The 26,243-nt window shown below is 38.2% G+C and overlaps 1 protein-coding gene across 1 annotated transcript in view; it reads left to right on the forward strand.

The window, feature by feature from the left end:
* The window catches only part of cdh18a (cadherin 18, type 2a), a 54,208-nt gene that overhangs the window by 23,715 nt on the left and 4,250 nt on the right, over positions 1 to 26,243 (forward strand). Inside the window, exon 2 of the mRNA XM_084732541.1 lies at positions 19,899 to 21,326. Coding sequence (XP_084588667.1) covers positions 20,406 to 21,326 — 921 coding nt within the window. The 5' untranslated portion in view covers positions 19,899 to 20,405. The remainder of the gene's footprint in view (positions 1 to 19,898; positions 21,327 to 26,243) is intronic.

The raw sequence follows: 26,243 nt of genomic DNA on the forward strand, positions 1-26,243 counted from the left end.
ATGCAAACATCAGTGCACTGTAGCTCCTATTTAAACTAGAACTTTAACATCAAACAATAACAAACTTACAGTCAAACTTACATTTGTACTGTATTGGTCCCTGTCCAGCTGCAGCAGCAGGTTGTGGTGCAGGAAGCAGAGCTGCTCAGAGGCTCTCCAGTGAGGCACTTCTGCACTTTTCTTAAACTGCAGGGACTCCAGTGAAGCAGCACTCACTCCGAATGAACAAAGGTCCTTTTAGTTAACTGTGTATTATTCAGGGGCTCTGGTGAGTGAGATCTCATACACTGTGACTTTGGGCCTTCTCAGTGTTGTAACTGAAAAACTGGGCATTTTGGTTTGGTTTGGTTTGTTGTCACAGAAATATTTGGTTGGTGCTGTGTGCTAATTCCCAGCCCTGATTTGAGACGTCCAGGAAATTAGATCCTCTACCAGCTTCATATGGAACACTGCCAGAGACAGGCTTGTGGAGTAATGGATTACATGTAACAGGATTACATAATCTGGATACAAAAAAAGGTAACTGTATTCCATTACAGTTATAGATAAAAATGAGGTAATCAGATTCCAGACACATTTTGTAAAAATGGAAATTATTGACAAGATTAAATTTTAAAATAAAGAACAATATACTACCACACACAGTGTGAACACAGCTGCTAATTCCTTATCATGACCTCTAGTGAAAAAAATGATTCATTGGGTAGAAATTTCAACATGTTTTGTCTTTAAATCAATTAATTATCACGAAATTGTGCACAACAAAGGAAGGAACAGCTGAGACATAACACACTCAGCAATGATTAATCTATTGTTAATCAACTATCAAATTAATCTTAATTTCTTTGATGATCAGTGAATTGTTGAGTCAATTTTTCATTAAAAAAGAAGTCCTAGTCCTCTGAGTTCAGCTTCTTAAATGTGAATATTTTCTGTTTTCTTTACTCCTCTATGACAGTAAACTGAATATTTGAGTTGTGGACAAAATAAGATATTTGAGGACATAATCTTGTACTTTGGGAAACAACTGATTTGTTGCTGGTACTCCTGGTCAAATATTACTTTTTTAAATAAATAAATGTACAAGTAAAAGTTGAAGTACTAGAGCACTTCCTTTTAAAAAATAGTATTTTTAAAAGCATTTTCTATTCACAGCTATGCTTAGCCCAAAAGTATTGAGTAATGACAGCCTTCCTAGAAATATCAAAAGTACAATATTTGTCTTTGAAATGTAGTGGAGTGACAGTCACAAGTTTCTGAAAAACAAATACTAAAGTAAAATACAGATACTCAAAAAATGTTCGTAGGTGCACCACTGAAGTAAATGTACTTTGTTTCTGTTCACCACTGCAGGTAATTAGTAACTGTATTGGAACACACTTTTAAAGTAACTCTTCCAACCCTGGCCAGAGACACATAGTTATGTTTAAAGTGAAACTATGCAACTTTTAAAATAAGAAATGTGCACATTCATACTGTAACAAAAGATGAAATCATAATCTATAAAACACACCCGTTAAATTCAATGCATGTTGCATCTTTACTTTGTCTTACCACATTGCCAGTAGCTATTGTAGTAGCTAACATTAGTAAGTTTGCTGACTTTTGTTATAGCTCTTGATATATACTTGTTACGTATGATTTCAATGGTTTTGTAACAAAAATAAAACAAGAAGTAAGCCTAATAGAGAATCTGTTGTTTCCTGTCTGTGGTCCTGTTCCCTTGATGATGATGCTTTTAAAGCCACTAACTGAAGAGAATCTAAATTAATGATGTATTTAATAAATTATATTGTAACCTCTGTTCTGGTTCAGTGGTGGTCTTTGGCATTTCATTTTTCTATTAGCCTTTGATGTTGAAATGGATTGCTTGCTTATTGAAATGAAATGCTTTACTTCTAAAAGAGCCACCAGCTCTTAACACAAGGATCTCATAGAGCACAGCCTGTATTTCCTCTGAAAGTTGGTAGAGGCACCAATATTTTCCACCATTTTGTATGCCATAAAGTTATAGTGCAAAAAAAACAATGCAAAATACTATGATTGGTATTTGTTTTAGTAATATGGTGTCAGAGCCATATCATTGCAAAAACAGGACTTTATTATTTATATTAAATTGTATTATTGCTGTAGGCTCTTGGATGCAGTGGCTCATGAGGATCCAAACTTTCTCTTACTTCTTCCACAATTTTCAAATGAAAAATCTTGTGGCCTGCCCTTTGAAGGCAGGCTTTTAATGTGGAAAACCATCTTGAAGTGTTTTGTGGGCAACTTGAAGGGACAGTTCATCCCAAAATCAAAAATACATATTTTTCCCCTGGCCTCTAGTGCTATTTATCCACCCAGATTTTTTTGGGGGGGTGTAAGTTGCAGAGTTTTGGCTTGTTGTGCACCAACAAAATAAATTTGAAAAACTCAACAGCAGTGTCTCTTTCCAGAAATCCTGACTTGGTTCCTCAAGATAATCCACACACCTTGTTGAAAGAAATTCCATGTAGGAACTAGTTTCCTTCTTCTGTCCGCCAACCATATCGCAACACGTAAGGTGCGTGCTTCTACTTGATGATGACATGTCACAGCTCAGTTGAGGAAGACGCCATTAATATTTACATCCTGTACTGTCACACGCATGCACGAGTCTCTCGTCCATGAGAAGATACACACTTCCTTTTGTCAAATGTACAAAAGTGCTTTTGGTGCTTTGTGTACCACAAGCCAATGTTGTACAGTTCCATTACTGAAGAGAAGCAGCCGTCTTTATGATGGATTAAGGGTTTCACTTTGTGTTGAGAAGTGGTGGGACAAGGGAGCTCAGATTTAAAAAAAAATAATAATAATAAATAAACAGTTTTCAACATGTGATTTTAGGCAGTGTAAGCAGAGGATCAGTATCGGAGGTCAGGAAAAAATTGAAAAGCAGTTAATCAAAAGGGCATATTCAGGGATACTACAGAGTCAAAAATACTCAACATAACATGAAACAGTGGTTTCTAAGTTGAAAAATGATTTGGTGATATTTGGTCCAATGAGTGCTGCAAGGTGGGGTAGTGGACTAATGGTTATCCAATCAGCACTACAGATGGGACTAATACTGCTGTCAAGCTGTTGTCAAGCTGTGTGGCAGAAGAATTACTGATTGATTCCACTCGGCATGGCATGTCTGCACCATGATTTTGATCCGTCCTCCACACGGCTGCAGAGGAGCATTTTGCCCGTCTGATTATGTTGTCTTGCTGAGATTTGTTGATCTGATCCTCTTCTTTTGCTTTTTCTACTGTGGATAAGTATACTATGTACTGAAATAGTTTCTTTTCTGTCTGTTTTCATGAACATAAGTTTTTTATTTTGAAAATTGACTGGATTCTCTCTGATTTAACTGCGTCAAACGTCCTGCCTGCTCGACGTTTGATCAGCTCCGGCTGACATGGCACAGCTGTGACGTCGTGCCTGGTGGAATCTAGCTGTAGTTATTTGTTTGAACTCTTAAGATCCTGGCAACACTGGCATGTTAATATGGCTATGCATCCGTTTCAACTTAAAATTATGTTTTGATTCACTGGTTTTGAAAATCAACTCCCTCCTCCTCCATGATTGTATGGTGTTTGCTGCCCTCTACTGGGAATTTTGTATGAGGCAACTACACGCTACAAATGCATGTCACAAACTACCTGGCTACTTGCCATTTGTTCCAGCAAAATCTTTCTCCTGCATTCTTGGTGTTTCTGGCAACGTTTTGTTGTTTGTTTCTGCTGAAACTCTAATATTCACAGTTTTCCACTGTGGAAATCACTTAGAGTGGAGGTAATGTCTTAACATGTTGACAATTATGTCTGATATAAGGCAAGATGTCTCCAAAACCTGACTCTAGGTGGATATAAAACACTACAGATGAGAGGAAAAATATGTATTTTTGATTTGTGGGTGAAATGTCCTTTAAATTCAAATAGAATGTCTCATTGCCATGTAAGGATTGTTGAGATAAAAGCCACCTCTATAGTAAGCATACTGTTGGACTCAGATATGGGTTATTTAACCACCATGCAAGGACAAGTATTTTGCTATTGCGAAGCACCACTTAAAGCAATTTATAAACCTGCACTGGCTCTGCTAAGCTACCATCAGCTGGAAAAAATGCTTCTATTCTCACAGGTAACATGGTTTCTTTCTTGGCTTGTTTTTTGGTGAATCCCTCTGACCCAGCACAGCAGTAATGTCATCTGTAATCCAGAAGCATACAACAGTTTTTGTGTAAAGGATGAGCACTTGGGCCAGCACAACAGAACACTGTGCACTGTGTTCCTGTGTTCTGCACTCTGCACAAGAGATGAGTGTAGCTCTGAGATAATAACAGGAGAGAATGGCTGCGAAGAGGTAGCAGCACTGGTAGAGGAACGATCTGTATTAGAAGAGTTCAATACCCAAACGTTCAGAGGAAGGGAACACAGCACAAGGACACTGAAAAAGATTTAAAGTGGATTGTAAATTAATGCTGCCTCAACATCTTTCTAGCCTGATTATCAGGCTGAATTGCTTTTTTCATTTCACCTCATTATTCCGTCCAACATTGTGTACATGTCAGCCATTTTCTGTTAGAGACTGATTTATCAGTTCTCTTGCACTTGTTGTACTTTCATCCAACACTGAAGCTGCAGAAGGGAAAATTAAGGTGTGTAAAGGAAAAAAGGAGTTTTTCTTCTAAGCATTTTATACGTGTTAGAACATAGTTGCTAAAACCGTGAAAAGAGAGAACTATGCAGTACTGAATTGTAAAGCTAGACTGTTTCTACTATTTCTGTGTTCAGTTTTTTTTGGATGGACCTGAAAAATTATATAAGCCCCACGAACCAACACATGAACGACACCGCTCCCCCCTCCCCTCCCTAACGGTCAGTTACAAACGTACCTTCAGCGACTCCCTCAGCTCAAATCAGCTCACTTCATTTCCAGCAACTTGACACAGAAGAAAAGAAAAAACCATCTTGTCACTGTCCTCTGGCTCTGGTGGCTTAAACATGTGTGAACATATCCTGTCTGTTTACAAAATGAATAATTACATTGATTTGATTCCTCTCTTCTCAGTCTTTTTTGTATGTTTTTGCACTCTTACTCAGTCATGGTAAGATGATTTTCACATTCTTACACAAGCAAACCTTCGGTTGGCTTTGTTGTCTTTTCCAACCAGGAAAACATCCATCAAAGAGCAGAAATCCTGACCTCTTTGACTCCCTGAAAAATTGATGATGTCCAGAGTGATTCAAGAATTCTGCACCCAGTTTTCCAGTGAGATCTAAGCATTATGAGAGCTCTTGTAGTTGGGCGGGGAGTAAATAATCCCTGCCCTGGAGGCAGCCCTGTAGCGTTAAGTTGTGATGTGCCATTTTAGTCAAGCGAGATAGTATAAAGAGCGAGAAAGTCTATGGTGTGGAAGTGAGGTGGATGGGTGGGTCAAACAGACACAGGGCTTCCACCCAGGAGACTGTGTCCAGTGTGAAACCAAAAGTCAGTGTTGAATTCTTTTTAAGATGTTACAGTTTGTGTAAAACAACAATAAATCTGTTCTGAGTTTGTCATGCCACAGAAACATGTGACAAATTTGAATGATTGAAGAAAATCCCTAAGTTTATAAAATTAGGTCTCAAAATCATGAAAAATCAGCAGTTTTCTGTCCTCTGAAACACTGGGGCCGTGTCCAATCTGCTGTCTCAGTGTCAAATACCACTATGACCTGAAAACAACCTGAAAGAAACTGCAGCTAGTGCAAAATGTTTCGGCCAGAATTTTAACCAAAACCAACAAAGTTCACATGACTCTGTGGCTTAATACACCACACTGGCTAGCCGTCTTTAAACTTCTTTTACTCATTTACAAAGCTTTGAACAACCTTGCTATTATTCTATTTCTCAGTGTTCCTTTTACTTAATTCTAATAACTTTAATTTGTTTGTTGTAATGTTATTCTTGCATTTCTATTTGATTTTATTTATTTGTATTTTTTTCATTCTTTGCTTGTTTTTATTTGTTTCCTGTCCGTTGTTTTAATTTTGCTATTAGAGGCACTTTCGGCTGCGTTCATGGAAGGTGCTATATAAATTAAGCTAAGGTGAGTTGAGTTAAAACATGGACGCTCTGTCTAGCAGCTATATTGGACATGTCCAGACGTGTATGAGTCACCAGAGCCAGAGGACAGTGACAAGATGTTTTGTTTTTTTTTTCTTCTGTGTCGGGTTGTTGGAAATGAAGTGAGTTGAAGTGAACTGCTGGGCTGATTTGGTCTGAGAGAGTCACTGAAGGTATAATATGTATAATGTGTTGAGAATAAAAACTCCCTTTTTCCTTTACACAGTCTTTAACTTGGTACATCTCAAAGGTCTAATGTGTACGATTTAGGGGGATTTGTTGTCTTTTTGTTACCTTAGCATGAGGATAGGATGGAATGGTTTTACATTAAAGTCTCTTGAAAAGCCTGGTGTGTCACTTTCAGCCACTAACAGGTCCCGTGCATGTCTGTATAAGCTGCCAATGGGGAGTGACAAAATGTTGGTTGGGAATCAGACTGGGGTTGCTCCGCATGTGCAAAACTGACCCTTGAGGGGTACCTACGGCATCATAGTTTGAAGTGTAGGGCCACTGAACAAACTGACGAATTAGGAGTGAGAACATGTTGAATAATCATCAGGATTTATACAAATTTCACATGATCCCATCAGAATCCAAACCAGTGAAAAAACATGGTGCAGTGTTTGAGTGTACTAACTGTGAAACAGTTGTGTTGCAAAGCCTATTTTAGGTGGCTACATCCCCACACACCCTCACTAAATAATTTATTCAGCCTTCTCTGACTGACTTATAATGTAAAATTACAATACAGACCCCACGATCACAAGGCAGCTGAAATGGGTTGAGCGCAGAGCCTGCTGTGCAGCACAATGTACGCACCAGCAGTGAAAATCTCTCAAGGGTTGGTAGTTTATCATTCAGACACAGAAAAAAAGGAGATAAAGAAACAGACTGAAGGCTCAAACGTACAAGCTAAATACTGTACCTTTATAGGACATCGTCAGAAGGTGAAGACATCCACAGCTGACTGAAAGGATTTGAGGTCGACAGACAGACATAAAGGCAATGGAAATATGGGCAGGTTATCTGTTCAGTATAAAAAAAGGTTGTGCAAATGTGATGCTATTAAGAATCAACAGATACAATGGCCCTGTAATACCCTACTGCTATTAAAAGAAAGCTAAGATAGTTGAACATTGGGGCGGGTTCACACCGAAAGGTCCAATTCCTGAATTGAACAAATCTAAGAATGATATGCTGTTTCAGTTTTACATCTGGTCTGGTTTGTGTTGACAAAAGCAAATCTGAAAAGGTACAGAAATTTGACAGGAGCTCCAGAGTTCACTTGTAGGCCGTTTCCACCGACATGGAACCAGCCCTTTTTCAGTTCAAGCACCTAATTTTCAACCATCTGTAACATTTACACCAGAAGTGGTTGAGAAGTGTTCATTCATCGTGATGGCCAACAGTCATCGACCACTGAGCTCTCTACCACTGTAACACTGTGATTTAAAAAACCTGTATTTGAGGTAGTGTCATATTGTTGTTCTGTTTTTGAAGTGAGAAAGAAAACAAAAAGAAGCTGCTGCTGCTGTTTTTTCATGTCATGTCATTTCCTGAAACACAACTAAATTCAGGAGATGTGGTGCCAAGAAGAAGACCCTTTTAGAACCAGCAAAGATGTCATCGTCATATACCAATTCAGCAGACATTGCCCTATTCAGAACACAAAAAGCCAGTTCCCAGCTGAAATTAAAAAATAGCAGGTTTTCCTTTGGGACCATTGTGGGCATGTCATATTCTACAGGTGATTGTGTAATGCCCTCTGATAATGACATCATTAATTACAATGTTTCCGCTCAAAACTGGTGGAAATGTAGGCTGTTTCATTACATAGCACCTCAGTTTTAAGAATCTTGACTGGAACCAGTTCAAGATTTGGAGCTAATTTGGTGGAAAAGAGCATTTGTCAGCATCCTTACCCCCCCTTTCTACCAAATAAGCTCTCGTTCTTGATCCACTTCAAAATCAGAACCTTGGTGCTATATAGTGAACCAGCCTGTATTTCCACCATTTCTGAGTGGAACCATTCTTACCAAGGATGTCATTAGCAGAGGGTGCTGCTTCATGCACAACAACCAGCAGAATATGACAGCCCACTTTTGTTCCCAAAGAAAAAAAAACTGTAATTTGTTGGTTCCATTAGGGAACCAACTTTTCAGCTTTCAGAACCAGTTTATTTTGGTGGAAATGCTCAGAATGGTTCAAATGTTGGCACTTGAACTGGAAACGGTAGGTCCTATGTTGGTGAAAAAAGGCCCGAGACCACCCCTTCAAAGCAGACCAAAGAGCAGTTGTTTGGTCCAAAGCACAGTTTGACCCCAGTGTTTACTGTGACCCAAACAAAACGCATCAAGAGGGTAAACACTCCAGGGTTCACTTCAACAGGACTAAACAAGGCTGGTGTGAACATGCCCTTAGAAATATCTCTGAAAATGAAACTTGGCTCTCAGGGTTCCTCGCAGACAGTTGCTGATGTGATTTGTGCTTTGAAGTTAATTCATGTGTAAAATATAAGTGAGTGAGGCTCATTATATGGCACATTGTCTTACTGTCAGCTTTGAATTATAATCATATTGATGCTCGCCCCTCCATGTGCTGCATCCTTAAGTTCTTTCAAATGTATACGCAACAAAATCATTATTCTTTGCAACACCAAAACTGTATTATTTCATTCTGTCACAATACACGGTGTACAACCGTTTATGACTCAGACCGGCGAGTAGAGACTCTGAACTGTAAAATACACAGTATGAGTGGAACAGAGAGAGATACTCTTAGAAATAAAGGTGCTGACTAGAACCATAAAGGGTTCTTCAGCTTGTCCCCACAGGGGAACCCTTTTTGGTTCTTGGTAAAAATGTTTTCCATTTGTAACCCATTCAGGGAGTTCCACTGAGAACCCAGCATAAAGGGTTATACTCAGAACCATCTGAGAAAGGTTCAATCCAGAAGTGCCTATGGGAGATTATAATGAGAACCCTTCTGTAGTGTAATTGTTCCACTTAGAACATTCTCTAAGGTTCAATCCAGAACTTTTTAACCCTCTAAGGGTGCTAACAAGAAACCACCAAGAGAGCTCTACTGAGAACCTTTTTTATATTCGAATGGTTTATCTACTGAAAACTTTTTATATTCCAGTGGTTTTATATAGAACATGTTCAGGGCATTCTACTGAGAACCTTTTTACATTCCAAGGGTTTGATCCAGATCATACTCAGAGGTTCTACTGAGAACCTTTTTACATTCCAAGGGTTTGATCCAGATCATACACTTGAGTGGTTCTACAGAGAACCTTTTTACATTCCTAAGGTTTTATCTAGAACCCAGTCACAGGGTTCTCCTGCAAACCTTTTCATATTACATGGGTTTGATCAAGAATATACCTAGGGGGTTCTACAGAGAACCTAATTATATTCCAGGGGTTTTATTTGGCTCTATGAAGAAATAATTTCATATTATGGTGCAAGAACCCTTAACAGTTCTTCATGGATTTCAGTAATACTTGCAGAACTCTTTCTTACAAAAAGGGTTCTTTGGATGAAAATGGGTTTTAATGGAACCCTTTGTCTTACCAAGAACCCTTTACAAACCCTTTCTTCAAAAAAACGGTTCTTCAGATGAAAATGGCTCAGTGTGGAAGCTCAGCAGTTCAAGAAGAACCTTTATTTCTGAGAGTGTAAATAGATAGACACATAGATGCACCATCATACAAAGAGAATATTATACATGGGAGTCAGAGGCCTTGTCAGTATTCAAGTCACAGCCTCAGCCTTCCTTCAGAGGTCCGCTGTGTATTCCCCTCCAATTAGCATCATAATTAGCAACATTGGATGCTAATCCATGGCTAATTGGTTTTGATAGATCTCTAGAAACCAAACGAAATTGTAGTGCAGCCTCTGCCCTTGGGCTGCAGCAGAAGGGCAGTTAGTTCTACTGTTTTCTATCTCACTGTTTGATCAACAGAGTGTATCTCCTCAAATAAAGTTCACTATTTAAAGTACAGTAACTCTAAAAGGTCACAACTGATTAAACAGTTTTATTTGATTTGATTCATTTCTCCCTTCAGGCTGTATATTTTAGAACACCAGTACAGAGGTTTGCTGAAATCTACATGTACAGCTTGATTTTCTTCTTCTGGAGTAATTTTGTGACAGAACTAAGCTAAGTAACTGTGAAAATCCTCTGTTCTCTCGCAGCATGAACACACATACACAGATTGCCCTTGCAATGCCTTTTTATGTCTCGTGGCAGCAGGTCGTGGAATTTCCAGTCTTTCTGGCTGTGATGAATATTTCCACTCCAGGAGACTGTAGAATAGTATGATCCTGTGGAAAGTGACACAGCGGCACTTCCTGTAAATCAGAGGGAATCCAGGATGGTTTTCATATCATAGCAATTCAAGGAGACCTCTGTAAATGTGGTTGTTGCGCACTTATTTTTGAGAATTGGGACAAAAGTGGAAATTGAGGAGGTTTTGATTTTCACTGTTCAACTGGGAAAAAATATTTTAAAAGATCAATCTCATGGCTTTTAAACATTGTAATGGGTCAATCTCCAGGTGGTTACATTTTTTTATTAAATGTCAAATCTGACAGAGTTAACAAAATGTTACATTTATCTGTTTCACAGCAGAGTCATACTGAGCGGTCATTTTATTTATTAAAGTGTCTCAGAGTTCTCTTAATGCTAATCCAAATACACATTTTTAAACCATAATTCTTATTTATATTTGATTTACTTTAATTCTTTTAATTTCTAAACTTGATCTGTGCCAGAAAACAGCCTTGTACCAAACAAGAATTCACTTAAAATAATTTAAAAATGTGTTAAAATCTAAAACTAATAATAACTACTGATGATATAGGTGTAAAATGTGCTATTATAATTATCTTTCTTTTGAAATATACTTTTTATGAAAATGTTGCCCCTTTATAGATAGAGATAGAGATAGATACCCATAAATGAAAATTCAGTCATTATCTATTTGCTGTCATGCCGAATGAAGATTGCGTTTGTGTTGTTAGTCCACAAAACACTGCTGGAGTTTCACAGGAAAACAGTGTTGCTGAATCTCCCAAATAATGGAAGTGAATAGTGACCAGTTTTCAAGCCAAAAATACAAACAAAAAAAAAGTCTTCATACTGCTGGCCATAATCCAAGTATCCTAAAGTCCTGACATGTTATTTGCACACTGTCACACCACACACACAGTTCAGACAGTGTGCATGTGAGCATGGCTCCAAGCTAAGAATCTACAGTGAAGATTCAGGCTAAAGACACATACATGTCAACACTGTAGTCCTTCTAAATCAAAGCTAAATAAGAATTATGGTTTAAAAATGTGTATTTTGATTAGCAATAAAAGAACTCTGAGATACTTTAAAAAGTAAAATTGCTACTCACTATGACTATGCTGTGAAATGAAAAAACTCTGTCAGATTTTCAGAGTTCATGTCTAAAAAAATTAATCACAAGGTTTAATAACCAAGAGTTTGATCTTTTTAAATATATTTTACAACATAATGGAAGAGTTTGAGAATTTGTCTGATTTTCTAGAATGAGTGATGATATATATGATCACATTTTAAAAATCATTTAAAATTCTCTAATGTGCACGTGGTTCTGTGAAATAACCTGTAGTTCATTAATGGTCAGGACTGAAAGCTGACACTGGGCTGAAATCCTATAGAATCCAGTGATGGCTCTATATACATCTATATACATCTATATACATATATTAATTAATTAATCACCCATGGACTCTAAGTACACGTCTTATTCTCTTATTAGAGCCCATTAGCTCCTGAAGCTTCAAACTGAGCTTTATATACAGATAAGGCAGTTTGGCCCCTGAACTGTCAAATTCATTCATGTAATTGAAGTCATTCTGCAGTTCTGTGCATTCACAGTGAGAACGTGTGTAATCAGCTCAGACAAGAATGTCAGCCATTAAAGTGAAACTAGCATAACGTGTTGAAAGTCGTATTATCTTTTAGAGATAATGTGTTCACGCAGACAGATAAGGAAGCGTGTTTTAATATTTGATGGAGTTCCAAATAATTTATATGCTTGAATTTAAAACGTTGAATGAAGACATTCGTCATATATGGTGTATTAGCTGTTATATGTTATCATAAAAGAGAAATTCCAGCATTTTAATTTATACAGATGAGTCGTTTCTACCAAGGACATTGGTTTTCTGCGCCTTGAGATGTCATTAATGGAATGTACGGCGTAATAGTCATAAGAATAAGCAAATTCATTTCAAGATCCAAACTCCAACATTCATTTTAATATGAAACTGTGAATCTAATTTTGTGTATTAACATGAAGAAGAACAAGTAAACAACCTGTTTGCAATAATTTCAAAGCTAATTTCCTCAAGCACAAAGAGACGCTCTCTTAATCTCATATATTACATGGTGCCTGGCCTAATTTAGCCCCTCAGCAGAAGTCATAAATTATGTATTCTCACTCTTTTCTTATAATCATTTCATTCTAAATCAATCACCAAACAGATAAAGAGGAGGAAGAGAAGGAAAATGGTTTCAGCAGAGGCTTCCTCAGCCACTGATGAAACATTTATCGCTTGCATATTGTTTATGCGTTGCTTGCCTGTAGATGAGGCCGGTGCAGCTGGCAGGTGGGGTGATTTAGATTGAAGGTAATGCAAAGAAATCCTACGGGGCTCCTCGTGAAAGTACACCCAGTCAATAAGGACAGGAAACAGCCACACAACAGGCTCGCTGGCTCCAGCTGTCAGATGAGCACATTCTTTGACAGAAGGATTTGAAGCTTTTGTTAGTTGCTGTTGTTCTCAAGTTGCCCTTTTCTGCTTGAAGTATGCTAATGTGTTCATCTCTGACAATACAAACAGAAAAATAAATGGAGTTGACAAACCGATGTACTGATTTAAGGCTTATTCACGTGGGGTTAGTTTGACAGGGGAAAGTACAGTTCAATCTGGTCTCTTTTTCCTCATGATTTTCAATATAAGTGACTAATGCAGTCTTAATCTCTATATATCTGCATAAGAATGTAGGCAAGGGAAGCATTCTGGTTTCCGTTTGCTGTCCATTATGGTTAGGCCAGTGGACAATGCCATCAACCATCATCGACCACTGAACCCTCTACCATTACAACATTGTCATTTAAAAACATTCTGTATTTGAGATAGTGCCTCCCCTTGCCTTAGTTCTGTTTTTAACATTTGAGAGAAAATAAATTCATTGCACAAACTAAATTACAGACATGGGGTGTGCAAACAAAGACCATTTTAATCCTAGCAACACTATCATCGTCCATCATGATGTTTCACTGGTGATATTTGCAGGATGCAAACTGCATGAAATGTAATTTCCATGCAACTTGACATTTACACAAACCAATTCAAAAATAATCTAAGTCTCATGCAACATGATTTAATACTTTATTTCATTAAAATTGGCAGGGTAGGTTGGCAATTTTTCATCTGTCTTATTGTTTTCCCACTAGATCATGTCAAGCGGGAAGTGCAACTATATTAGAATTTTTGTGTCTTAATTTTGTGTCTGTTTCTAGCTGGATAGTATCAATTTTGACATGTTGCATGCTTTTTTTTCCCTGGAACTGGCTGGCTAACAAAGATGCCTTTAATTCCAGCATCTCGATGTTGCACTGCATCCTACATCATCCTATGCCAATTTGGTAGACATTGACCAACCTTACTGTCCATACTATGCTGCAGGCATGGCATATAAATGCTTGATGCTGAAATGTTTTGTTGAAGCTAATCTTCACAATTTTTTTTATCTTTGAAGAATAAATGTAATTTAACAATATATTGTCCATAATTTGGTATCCTCCACTGGCTATTTTTACCTTTAGGTCATCAATTTCAGCCATCAGCTAGCCCGTATCGCTCTCAGATCAGTGATGTCCCATTGTTTGGCAGGATGTTGGGTCAACAGTTGTGTTGTGGACTTTCACAATAAAATCCTGCCAGCTCATGAGGCTTGATATTACAGAGGATGTCAATTTTAAACATACTGCACAATCATTTTCATTTCTGATTTCTCCAGGAAAAAAAACATTAATTTATATATTATTGTTCTGACCTGCTGCCCTCTCACAATTAGTTCATTTCTGCCCATGCCTGCACCCGTGAATTTACATAAATATATTTTTACCGATTACACAACATTTTTCAAGTCACCCATCGGGCACTGACCTGGTGCAGAACTCTAATATCAATGCAAAAACAGTCATTACAGATGAGTCCTCTTCCTCCTCCTGCATGTTCTGGAGGCATCTTGCCTAAACCATATTAGTATTTCCAGCTTGTGTGAACACATCTGACGCAGACAAACTCGTCATGCATGCTGCACGCTGATGTCCAGACCTGATTCTCAGGATATATTTTGGAGTGCATGTGTGAAATAGCTGTAGAGGGTTCTGATATGACTCATCTGTCAGCTTGTTTTTGAGTTCTTCTTCCTTCTACTGATGAAAAAATGGTTAAAGCAGATTGAAAAAGCACATACTATCATATTTAGACCTTCCCTTTTAGAAGATTGTTTTGAAGCAGACACAGACAAAGTATTTGAATCTGGCTGCCAACTTGTCATCTGCATTGTACAAGTGTTTAGTCCACAGAATTTGCTGAGATGTTCTCTGTGAAACACCACCCTTCAGTGATACAGATGTTTATACATAGATTTTTGTATCATTAAAATGGAGACAGAAAATCAACAGCATACTACTGGTTGTCGTATCTGTATTATGACCGTTTATGGTGAATTCTGGATCACAATGTCAAACCAAACACTGAACAACCTCACTGTCGACCATCTGCTAAAATTGTACTTGAAAGCATTCCATACAGCCCATCCCTTTTTTTGTTGTTCTTGTTATTGTCTGAGCACACTGCATATACTTTTTACAAAGACAACACATAAATGGAGTACACACTCCCATCTGTGTCATTTTGTAAAGTGATTACAGAGATCTGTCATCCTGTGCAAACTGGCAATTAGCACTGAACCAAAAATTAATGGGCTTAAGATAAATCGACAGAATTGCCTTTAATCAGAGCTTGGCATTGACGCTTGGACTGCTTTGACGAAACAGTTCTCCACCATGAAAGACAGGGTTTTGAAGAGTGTTTATTTAGAGCAACTTTTGTGAGTGGTACTGTTTTTTTTTTGTTTTGTTTTTTTTTGTTTTTTTTAACTTAGCATTCTATAAATAATTGCACTATCAGAGTTTTCCAAAGAGTGCACTGTTGCAAATATTGATGTGTCCAGACAGAAGCATTAGGTTTGCATTGTGGTTTTGTTCTTATTTGTTCTCACCAGTTTGTTGATACAAATCAGACCTTAATCCTTACTGACTGTGGTGTCCACGGACCCCAGAGGTATACTTTTTCATATCTAACAGGTGCTTTATTTTGTCATTCCAATATCTCATGACGTTGTTTTATTAAATTGTATTTTATTATTATGCACAAATTGGAAAAAACAAACAAACATTTATTGCACCTTTATTTTGATCATACTGACACCCAAGTCACAATCAACTTTTGTGTTGAAAAACAAGTAAAATTAAAGCTGCAAGCAGCAATAATTGGGCCCTCACACTCTACAGGCATTGGACATGTTGCCAGACACAGACTAATTTATTGTTACTCCTAAAACATCTCATATTTTGTTGCCACTAGGTGGCACTATGACTATGACTGAATATTGTCATTTAGATGCCATCAGGCTGAGGCTGTTATCAAACAAGAAGTTTGGGGCAGATTGGACTGTTTATACTGAACTTACAACTTACTGTTTCATGGCAAAACACGAAAAAAAATTTAACACCAGCCACACCATTCAACGAACATGGAATATTTTAAGAACTTTCGATCACAAAGAAGTCCAGATGGCACACACCAAATTTCAAGTCAATCTGATGAATTGTGTAGGAGAAGTTTTTGTAAATACAATGCCTGAAATCTCCAAAAATGACTGAATCACTGAATTAAAAATAGCCAACTTCCTGTTGTTTTTCGGCTCTGGCTCCAAGAGACTTTTTTGTGTGTCTGGGCAGACTTTATGTGCACATGGATTTTTGTACATGTTGATGAAACATACCGCAGGGGCTGCTCCATTGAAATATTGTAGGGGGAGCAATGGAGCCATTTTACAACACTGACTAAATATTGTCCTGTAGATGTATTTAGGCTGGGTTGAACTTTGACCTTTTTAGATAAAGATAAATAAATAAATAAAAAAACTGTGGCAAGGGGGACGCAGCCTCAGGAGGCGTCTTTGAGCTACTTGATTGGCTCCTTCTAACATGGCGGACAGCCTCAGTTCTTCACTCCAGAATCTTTAAGACCTCTTTCACAGCAACTGACACAAGTTAGGTGATATTTTTTATGTCAGTGAAATAGACAGTGTTAGAGACATTTATACAAATTATTTTGATTACAATTAAATTCCAGTTCTGTGAAGGGTTTGAATTTGTGAGGGGTTTTTTTTTAACTTCCCCTCAATTTCATTTAATTAAACATGATTCAAGACTCAGAAGTGAAGTTATGAATTTGTGTTAATTTGCTAAAGATAAATTTACAATGTTTAGAGTTAACTATTAAAAATGTTTTGTTCACAGCAGCATCTTTAAAAACAGTTTAATTGGTTGAATCTGCCTCAAACATTTACCTCAGTCAACCTGAGTTACTACAACATTCAAAGGAAAGTTGGAGAAACAAGAAATCAGTCGAAGTAGAAAGGAGGACATTTGGTCTCACTGGTTTCAACAGGACATTAATGTAGAAACCTGCTACAGGTGATGTGGACACTGTGGACTACAGGAAATGGGAACATGTCATTTTATATTGATCAAAATATACATGAGACACTTCAAACTACACTTCAGATAAACTAAATGAAACTAGACAATAGAGTGTGAAGAAGTCTGTCTTGTGCAGACTGGACAAAATCTTTAAATACACATGTGAGTTCAGACCAGAGAACCAATAACATTTGGAGAAACTACAAAAGTACAAGAGGTTCTCCTCCATTTGTCTCCTCTAACATTAACACTAAACATTTCATACAATTCATTAATTAATTCTTGAACGTACCTGTGAGTCCATAAAAAGCCTCTTTCATGGAGCAGCTGTCTCTGTGGACGAGGAAAGAAAAAAAACTGTTGCGGATCCAGCAGTGAACATATATAGAGACCAAGTCACACCAAATAACACACGAGGGGAAACAAGATGGACGCCAAATTAAACTAATACAAGACAAAAACTAACTAAAACCTGACCCCCCTCTGACTCAGCAGCACATGGTCTGGTCTCATGAGCTGGTTTTCAGATTTAAGAGGCCCCGCCCCTCAGACAGACTTTTTGCTCAACCAGGAAGTGAACCACCCCCAAGAACCACAGTAAGTCAAAGACAAACAAAACACATGGTTGTTATAACAGAAAAGAGCTGGTTTAACCCCACAGAGTGAGAATGTGTTCACTCCATTTAAACAGTGAGGATACAAGCAGATTAACAAGATTCATATCAAACAATCTGTGTCATGTCAATTGTTTAGGTGTGTTTGACTGTAGATGAAGTGAACCTGTGCAGGTGAGTTAGCATGTGTGACTGTTGTCATTAAACACTTAGCACTTTTTAAAGACACCACTCATACAAGGCAGCAAATTATTCTCTGCATCTCCAACCATGTACAGAAAAGAACCACAAATGGTAAAACGTGTTAAAATGTTTAAAGGGACATGCAACCCAATTTTTCCTCTTATCTGTTTATCCATCGAGACAGTTTTGGTGAGTTGCAGAGTTTTGAAAATTCAATCTTCAATATGATGGACTCGACTTGTGGTAAAAAAAAAAAAAGTTTAACAGCAGTGTCTCTTTCTCCAGTTTCATGTTGGAACTGTTTTCTTTCTGCAGTCGTATCTTCAGGTTTTGGGAGGGTTACTTTAAAAATGTATTTCAAGTTACCTGTCATAAAATGTAGTCAGTAACTTAATCCAAATATCACAATATTAAAGTACCGTATTTTTCGGACTATAAGTCGCTCTGGAGTATAAGTCGCACCAGTCAAAAAATGCATCATGAAGAAGAAAAAAACATATATAAGTCACACTGGACTATAAGTCGCATTTTTTGGGGAAATTTATTTTATCCGTTGTCCGTGCTCTGATAGAGAAGCGGTTGCGTTGCATGAAGCCATAACACCAAGAAGGTCCTCCCGCAAAGTCATTCATATTCATTGCCAGGGCGTGGAGACGTACCCGCACCGTTGACAAGCCTCTCCCGTCAGGACGTTGTTCAAGCACCCATCTGTGAACTTGTTCCTCCAGCTGTGGCCATCTTGCTTTTAGCCTGCGATTAGCTTTCTTTGTTTTCTTCATTGCAGTCAGAGTAACCTCCGCTTTTCACTAGTCCCTCACAAGTTTCTCGCTCAGTCCAAACTTTCTTTCTGCTGCTCGATTACCGTTTTCAGCTACATATTTTACTACTTGCAGCTTGTAATCTGCAGAATATGATTTTCTTTTGGGGGGCATTTGTGTTAAGTCTTTCTCAGTTGCCTTTAAGTTCATGTTTAAATTAATTTTCTGTGGTACAGGAGTAGCAGATACCGGTAGTTGTCACAAGCCTAGAGTGCCCTCTCGCTGCTGTAGGTAATGTTTACTCCTGGGTCATGTCGGTCAGTGTGAAATAACATTTAAGAACATGTGAAATTGTATATTTTAATTTATAGAGTAGAGTATAAGTCGCAGGACCAGCCAAGCTATGAAAAAAATTGCCGGAAAATACGGTAATGTAATGTAATTTGATTACTTTGATTATTTTTGGATTACGTCAATATAAAATATTGTGAAACTGTTCATCCTGCTGTTTAAAGGGCAATGGAAGTCACATCATATGTTCAGTCCTGGACTTTTATCAACCATGTGAAGTTTCAGGTAGATTCGACCATCTACACTGAAGTTCATACAACTTCCCGTGTTTTGGTGAAACGTAGAAGTTCACCATTCCATCATGGCAATGCTGTTTAATGATACGTCACAATCTTCACAATATATTATTACCAAGGTCTTAAGGCCTTTCTGACCAGATTTTGAGTTGGATATGATCAACTTGCTAGGAGGAGCATGACAGAGCCTTAAACATGTCATTTCCTGTTACCAGTAGGTGGTGCTATGACTATCACAGAATACTATCATGTAGATGTGTTCAGGGCGGGACTCTTATCAAAGACAAAGTTTGGTGTAGATTGTGTTATTTATACCCAAGTTATAGCAATTTCGTATTTCATGGCAAGATATCAAAATTCAATACCACGCCATGACCACGTTCTTCAAGCTTAATCTTTTAATAACTTTTGATCACAAACTAGTTCTAGATGGCACACACTGATTTTAAAGTTTTTATGTTAAATTGTGTAGAAGGGGTTTGTTAACATACAATGTGTGGAAAACGGCAACATTTCTTACTAAATTCAAAATGCCCACCTTCCTGTTGGGTTAAGGCTGTGGGTCTTTAAACCTTTTGTGCATCTGGATATGATACATGTGTGCTCTGATGTCAGTGGAAGAACCCAAGCAAATTCAATAGGGTTCTTGCACTATTTGTTACTCAGGCCCTAATAATGTTTTGAGGTCAAATAAGGTTTGCAATGATGTTTGTTTCTTACAGTATATTTGGTCTTGGGGTCAGTGAGTCCTTGTATGTTAAATATGTTGGTTGGATAAAGGTTAAAAACCATGGATTTCATGTTCTCTGTTTCAGGAAGTGTGGACCATTGCTGACCCTCTGAGCCAACAATCAGCTGCTGACATTCTGCTTTCAACATGAAGAAAAAAGACTTCTGGTCATAGTGGATATTACACATGGTGCAGGACCACAAGTTTGCCATGGACTTTACTACAGTTATATGGACTGGTTGTACATACGTGCATGTTAATTTGAGATAAAGGAGTGTCTCTGTTTAAATTTCCAAATGGTCCTCATCAGTGGGAATAATGTTGGGAGGAAGCATATTACCACATATTAAGGAACATCTCATTTACACACAAAGTTAAACTTAGTGAACCAGATGGAGTTCTTCATATTTTTTCTGAGGAAATTATACGAAATGATTCTTTGGACTGCACCATGCGGACTCTGCTGGCTACCCTGCACTGTGAAAAGGACTGTGAACCTGTGAGTCTATCTGAGGGTTTGTGTTTGCCCATGGTGGTATGACACAGTGGAAGTGAGAGGGGAAGACATTTTCGGACCATCCTTTTCTTTACAATGAGAGTTCCAGCCAGCGTGGCTGCAGTTTCCTGTCTTTGTCCTCTGGTGGTCTTCCTATGTGTTGTCTCCCAGAGTTGTTATGGGACCCGGGTCGATCTGAGCCCTCACACTAACCCCAACCCAAGCCTGTACCCTAATGCCTGGCTCAAGTCTCTGCCTGAACCAACCCCGCTCCCGAGCTCCAGTCCTGAAAAACATATGTCTCCACTGAAGCCCAGCCAGCTCTCGAGCTCCAGCCAGAACCTCTGGAGCAAGTCTCAAATGAAGCCCAGGTTTGACACCATGTCCTATGTTACCGACAACCATAGGTCCAGCACAAATTTTCCATTAGCGATCTCCCAAGCCACATCAAGCTCAAACAGTCGACTAAAGCTGCAGCATGTGCCCAATCAGAGTTCTAATTCAAGGCAAGGGTTGGCAAATAAATCAAATTCTAATCAGGAGGCAAGAAATACCTCAAACAATCCAAAACCCAATTCCAAAACCAATGCAAAACCAAGGATTGGGTCACTGTCACAGCCAAAGCCCAAGGCATTTCACAACTCTAAGGTAGCGACCGGTCCTAAGACCAATTCTGAGTCGGTCCCCAACACCAAACTGTCATCACTATCCAGTCTTAAACAAAGGTCCAACTCCTCTGGTACTATGAACCCCAGCACTTACTCCAGTCCGGCTTCACTATCAAACCCTAAGTCCCACTTTAAACTCAGACCTTCTTCACAAACAATTACAAATGCCAAACCGCACTTCAAGATCTCCAACCCAAACTCCAGGGCATCGCTCGGCGCACAGAGGAACCAGACCAGGTTGCTTGACTCAGACAAGGATACCCAACATCGGCCCAAGAGAGGCTGGATCTGGAACCAGTTCTTCGTTCTGGAGGAACACATCGGACCTGAACCTCAGTATGTTGGAAAGGTAAGCTGTGCTTCTTTTTCTTCCAGTGGAATACACAGAGCCACAAAATCCACTTTATTTTGCATAACCCAATTCCTCTCTTTTCCAAACATGTTGAGCGGAGAGAATGCACTTGTTGGTGCTTGTTTAATGCGTTTTTATAGAGTAATTACTTGATCAATGGCATTTTCTAAGCTTACTCGTTCATGTCTTGTTGAAATAATTACTTGGAAACAAAATGCAGACTCTTCTGTTTCCTGGGCCTTGCAATTTGCAGCAGTGTTAAGCTCCAGCAGTGCTGAAGATGCTGCAGTGTGCTTTTTTCAGTATTCAGAAAACAGCTGCAGAAAAGGGCTGTATTATAATGCTCCTACATGTATCACTGTTATCTGATCATAACATTTTTTGAATTATTCTGAAAATATAAGTGTTTTTTGGGAGGGTGTAGCAGCAGGAAATTGATTCTGGAGAAGTCATGGTTGACCACTTCTGGCAAATCACTAATATCCAATGATTTACATACTAAGTGAATATTATTAATAGTGTTTCTGTAATGAGTGCTATTGTTAAAATCAAGTGTGTGCCATTGTGACAGGAAATACAAGAATACTATATTATCAGGGTTATACACTTGTTTTACCTGGCTAGCCTGCAAAAACACACACTGTAGTTTTTGACTTTGTTTTTCGTGTGTGTTTTTTCAAGTACGTTGTTAGCTTTTTATGCATTTGCCCCCACTGTTGGCCCCATGGTAAAAAAAAAGAACAGTGCAAGAGTGCCTTCTCTGTTGCCCCAAAGGTAGATAAAACGTGTGCTCTCTTGAGTTCCCTTCCAGTGGACTAAACGTGGCAAAGTGCCTTCTATGGTGCCTTTGCAGTGGATTAAATGTAGTAAAGTGACCTCTAGGGTGTCCCTCCAGTGAATAAAATGCAGTAAAGTGCGTTTCCAGTGGTCAAAACATAATAAAATGCCCTAGGGTGCTCTTCGAATTGACAAAATGTGGTAAAGTGCCTTCTAAAGAGCCTTTCCAGTGGACAAAATATAGTAAAGTGCCATTTAAAGTGCACATCTAGTTTACAGAACATGATAAACTATCCTCTAAAGTGCACTTCCAGTGGACAAAACATGGTAAGGTGCCTTCTAAAGTGCCCTTCCACTTTACTGTGTTTAAGTGCCCTCTCTAGTGCCCTTCCAGGGGATAAAACTTGATAAAGTGCCCTCTAGTGCCCTGTGTGTTTTTGTACTACAGAGGTGTAGAAGTTGTTGGTGCCCTTTTTATTTTCTTCACCCCTGCCCCTCAAACATCCTCAGTCCGCCACTGCAGATGACTGACAGCCTCGGTACATGGTACGCCCGCTCCACCAATTGAGCCACTGGGACTCCAGTTTTTGCTTTTGCTATCAATTTGGTAATACTGTCTGTGTATCCTGCATGCATTATTTATTAGATAGAGCTGTTTTCCTAAAGCAAAATGCTAAACTGTTATTTCTAACACATTGCTACATCACATAGTAGCTGCTAGCCTTCAGCAGTTTAATTGTTTTTACTTCAGCCCTTTCTTCAGAAAGGCCGTGGAATCTTTTTCCTATGAGAACGCAAATAGCTGCAGAGCTGCAGGTTGAGGTGGAAAATGTTGAATATTCTTCAGGAGGAGAAGCAGTTAGAGAGCAACCTCAAAGGAACAATCAAGAAAATATGCCTAAGCCTATTATCCAGTACAACCAACCTGGGGAAGTCTGTTTCTGTGTGGATCTGAGGAAGGGATTCAGTCCTGCTTTCCCTCTGAATATGAAGGTAAAAACCATAAAGCATGTGTGGGGCTCAGATAGAATGGCTTATCCTTGCAAATGTCAAGTCTTTTCACAGCTATTGCATACAGCAAGACACAAAAGTCCATATGGAGTTGCCAACATGCTGGTTTTTAAATTGCTCACAATTTGTACATTCACTTATATTATAGGTGTGCTGTATGTTCTTGAGTGGAAGCACGTTTAAAGGGTTGGTAATCCAGTTACTCTGGGGAGCTCGGTACATACTGTAGAACCATCTCTGACTATACACTTTTCACTGGAGGAGCACTGACATTTGTCTCCATATGCTTCTATTTTCAAGCTCAAAAAGAACAGTGCATGCTTTTCACTTCCACTCAGAGGAAATACTCTGCAGCGAGATCATCTCACAATGCCAACTTCAAACACAGATGATGCATCTTACTTTTGATGATAAGGTGCCAGCTCATCTTGGATTTCAGAGTTAAGGATGTACAATCAATCTGATGCAGCTTGCTTGCTGTCCACCCACAGCTGTTAGGTGGGTGGTATAGACTGAGATATGCACACCTTTCTATACACTGAAAATGAGTACTTACAGACAGTACATTGAATTGAAAGGTGGATGTCTGCTGCAGGTGGGTTCCATGTAATACCTCTACTCACACTGCTTTTCTGTCTGCAAGCTTCAGGATTATAAATTAAGACTGTTTCAAATGGAAGCAAAATCTTACTAATGTGTCCTATTAAGTATTCAAATATGTTCAAAGTTTCTGGAAATCTCAGCCTAAGTTACTCTGAAAAGTTAATCTTTGAATTTACTTAATTAAATATGGAAAAGTGATGAGGCTTTCATTCAGCATTAAACAGTTCTTTTGGGCCAAGTTAATTTACTTGGGTCAGATCAACTTCATTTGCTATGTTAATTTTACAAATTTAAAATGAGTTACACCAACTCCACTGAATTAAGTCAGATTCAACCAACTAAAAAGTCAGGGGTGGGAGTAATAAAACTTAGTTGATTAAAACTGGGGGTAATGAACATGCATGCGAATTGAAAAATAAAGGGGTAAAATTAAAGTGAAAATAAAAATTATCAAGTGATTTGATTAATTTAAACCAGATTTGATTAAAAAAGATTTGATATGATGAAAACAGGGCGGCACGGTGGTGCAGTGGTTAGCACTGCTGCCTCACAGCAAGAGTTCGAGTTCGATCCCCGGCTTGCTGGGGCAGGGCCTTTCTGTGCGGAGTTTGCATGTTCTCCCTGTGTCTGTGTGAGTTCTCTCCGGGTTCTCCGGCTTCCTCCCACAGTTTATTGACATGCATGCTAGGTTAACTGGTGACTCTAAATTGCCCGTAGGTGTGAATGTGAGTGTCAGTGGTTGTCTGTCTATGTGTCAGTCCTGTGATGAACTGGTGACTTGTCCAGGGTGAACCCCGCCTCTCACCCAATGTCAGCTGGGATAGACTGCAGCAGCCCGCGACGGAATAAGCGGTTACAGAAAAAGAATGAATGAATGATGAAAACAGAACCATGTCTCATCATTTACAACACAAAATTACCATTTATCATTTAAGGAAAGTGGCCTTAAAGGTAACAAAAAAGTATTTAAAAAATAAAAGGGAGAAAATTATGTGAATGAATTGTTGTGAATTGATGAAATGTTCTTTTTTCATCATATCACAACTTTTTTTCATTAAATCAAGTATAAATTAATCAAATCACGTCGTAATTGATCACGCCATTTTTTTTAATTTCACATCCATTTTTTTAACCCCATTTTAAGAATCACATACATTTTCATTACCTCCATTTTTATCAATTAATTTTTGTTTTCACCCCTAATAGTAAATAAATTGTATTCAGACCAACAGAATTGCTTAATGCTGACATGTGCAAATTTCTCTCGATTTTTTAATTAAGTTCATTTCAAGAGTGAGTGGGATATTCAACACATGGATTAGACGTCTTCTAGCTTCTAGCTTATGTAATGTTTGAGGTTTCTTGATTAGGAAGAATTTACAAGAATACAAATATGAAAATTTAAAGACTGTGTAAAGGAAAATGGAGTTTATCTTCTAAACACATTATACAAGTTAGTAGTAGTTATAAGCAATAACTGTGAAAAAACTGAGAATTGTAGTTCTGAACTGTGGAGTTAAACAATTGCCCAAACCAAGGACATTAAAGAAAGACAATTGAACATGTGGAAATACTTTCCATGATTCAAAATTTTAAGTTCATTCAAGGAGTTCTTGCTCAACAAATGGATGAGAGATCTTTTGGCATTGTTCCTTGTATTCTTGGAAATTCCTCCTGATCAAGAAATTTTGAAAAAATCAACTATGAAAATCCATTTGTCTGAATATTAGAAGATTTCAGCAAAAACCTTGACATCAAGTTGCATTGATACATTCTTAAAAAGAATAGACTGTCTAAACTTAAAAAAAATTAAACAATTTGCATGGATCTTTTTGAGTAATTCCAACTCAGCTATAATTGAGTAAATCACACAAGACTTTTATAGTTAGACCAAGTCAATTAGTTGAGTACAACCAACCAACATGATTTGCTTTGTCCTCCACAAGCTCTACTCAGAAATGTCCATGCATTCATCCATTTATTTTGAGTATTAGTAACTTTTTTTCAGTCAGAATAAATTACACATAATTCCAGTTTTATGATCAAACTGTTTATTTTAAAACCAGTGATCCACTTACTTCCAATTCCAATTTTTATGCCATCATCTGCGCCCAAAATAAACATATCAATACTTTAAAATATAGCTGTACTTTTTTTTTTTTTTTTTTTTTACTACAGCAGTTACCTCTGGACGGCGTTCAGACATCAGCTCAAGGAATTTCTTTTGAAGCACTTGAAAGTGTCCTTCAAATTCTTTCAAATATGCGCCAAGTCTATTTTTTACAGGTGCCGCGTCAAGTCAGAAACAGAAAAGGCAGAGAGAATCCAGTTATTTTTCAAAATAAAAGACCCTGTGAAGACTCACGATCATAATGACAGACAGAAAGGAAACTAACCTTGTAGCCTGCTTATACATGGTAGAAGCACAAAGAGCAGGGAAAGAGGTCCTAATCAAGAAAATCTGAGCAAGTAAACATTATCAGGTGGTGAAACGCTTCCCTGCTGAAATGCTTCTGAAACGCT

Source organism: Lutjanus erythropterus, chromosome 12, assembly GCF_056507025.1.
Source record: "Lutjanus erythropterus isolate fLutEry1 chromosome 12, fLutEry1.hap2, whole genome shotgun sequence".
Taxonomy (NCBI): domain Eukaryota; kingdom Metazoa; phylum Chordata; class Actinopteri; order Lutjaniformes; family Lutjanidae; genus Lutjanus; species Lutjanus erythropterus.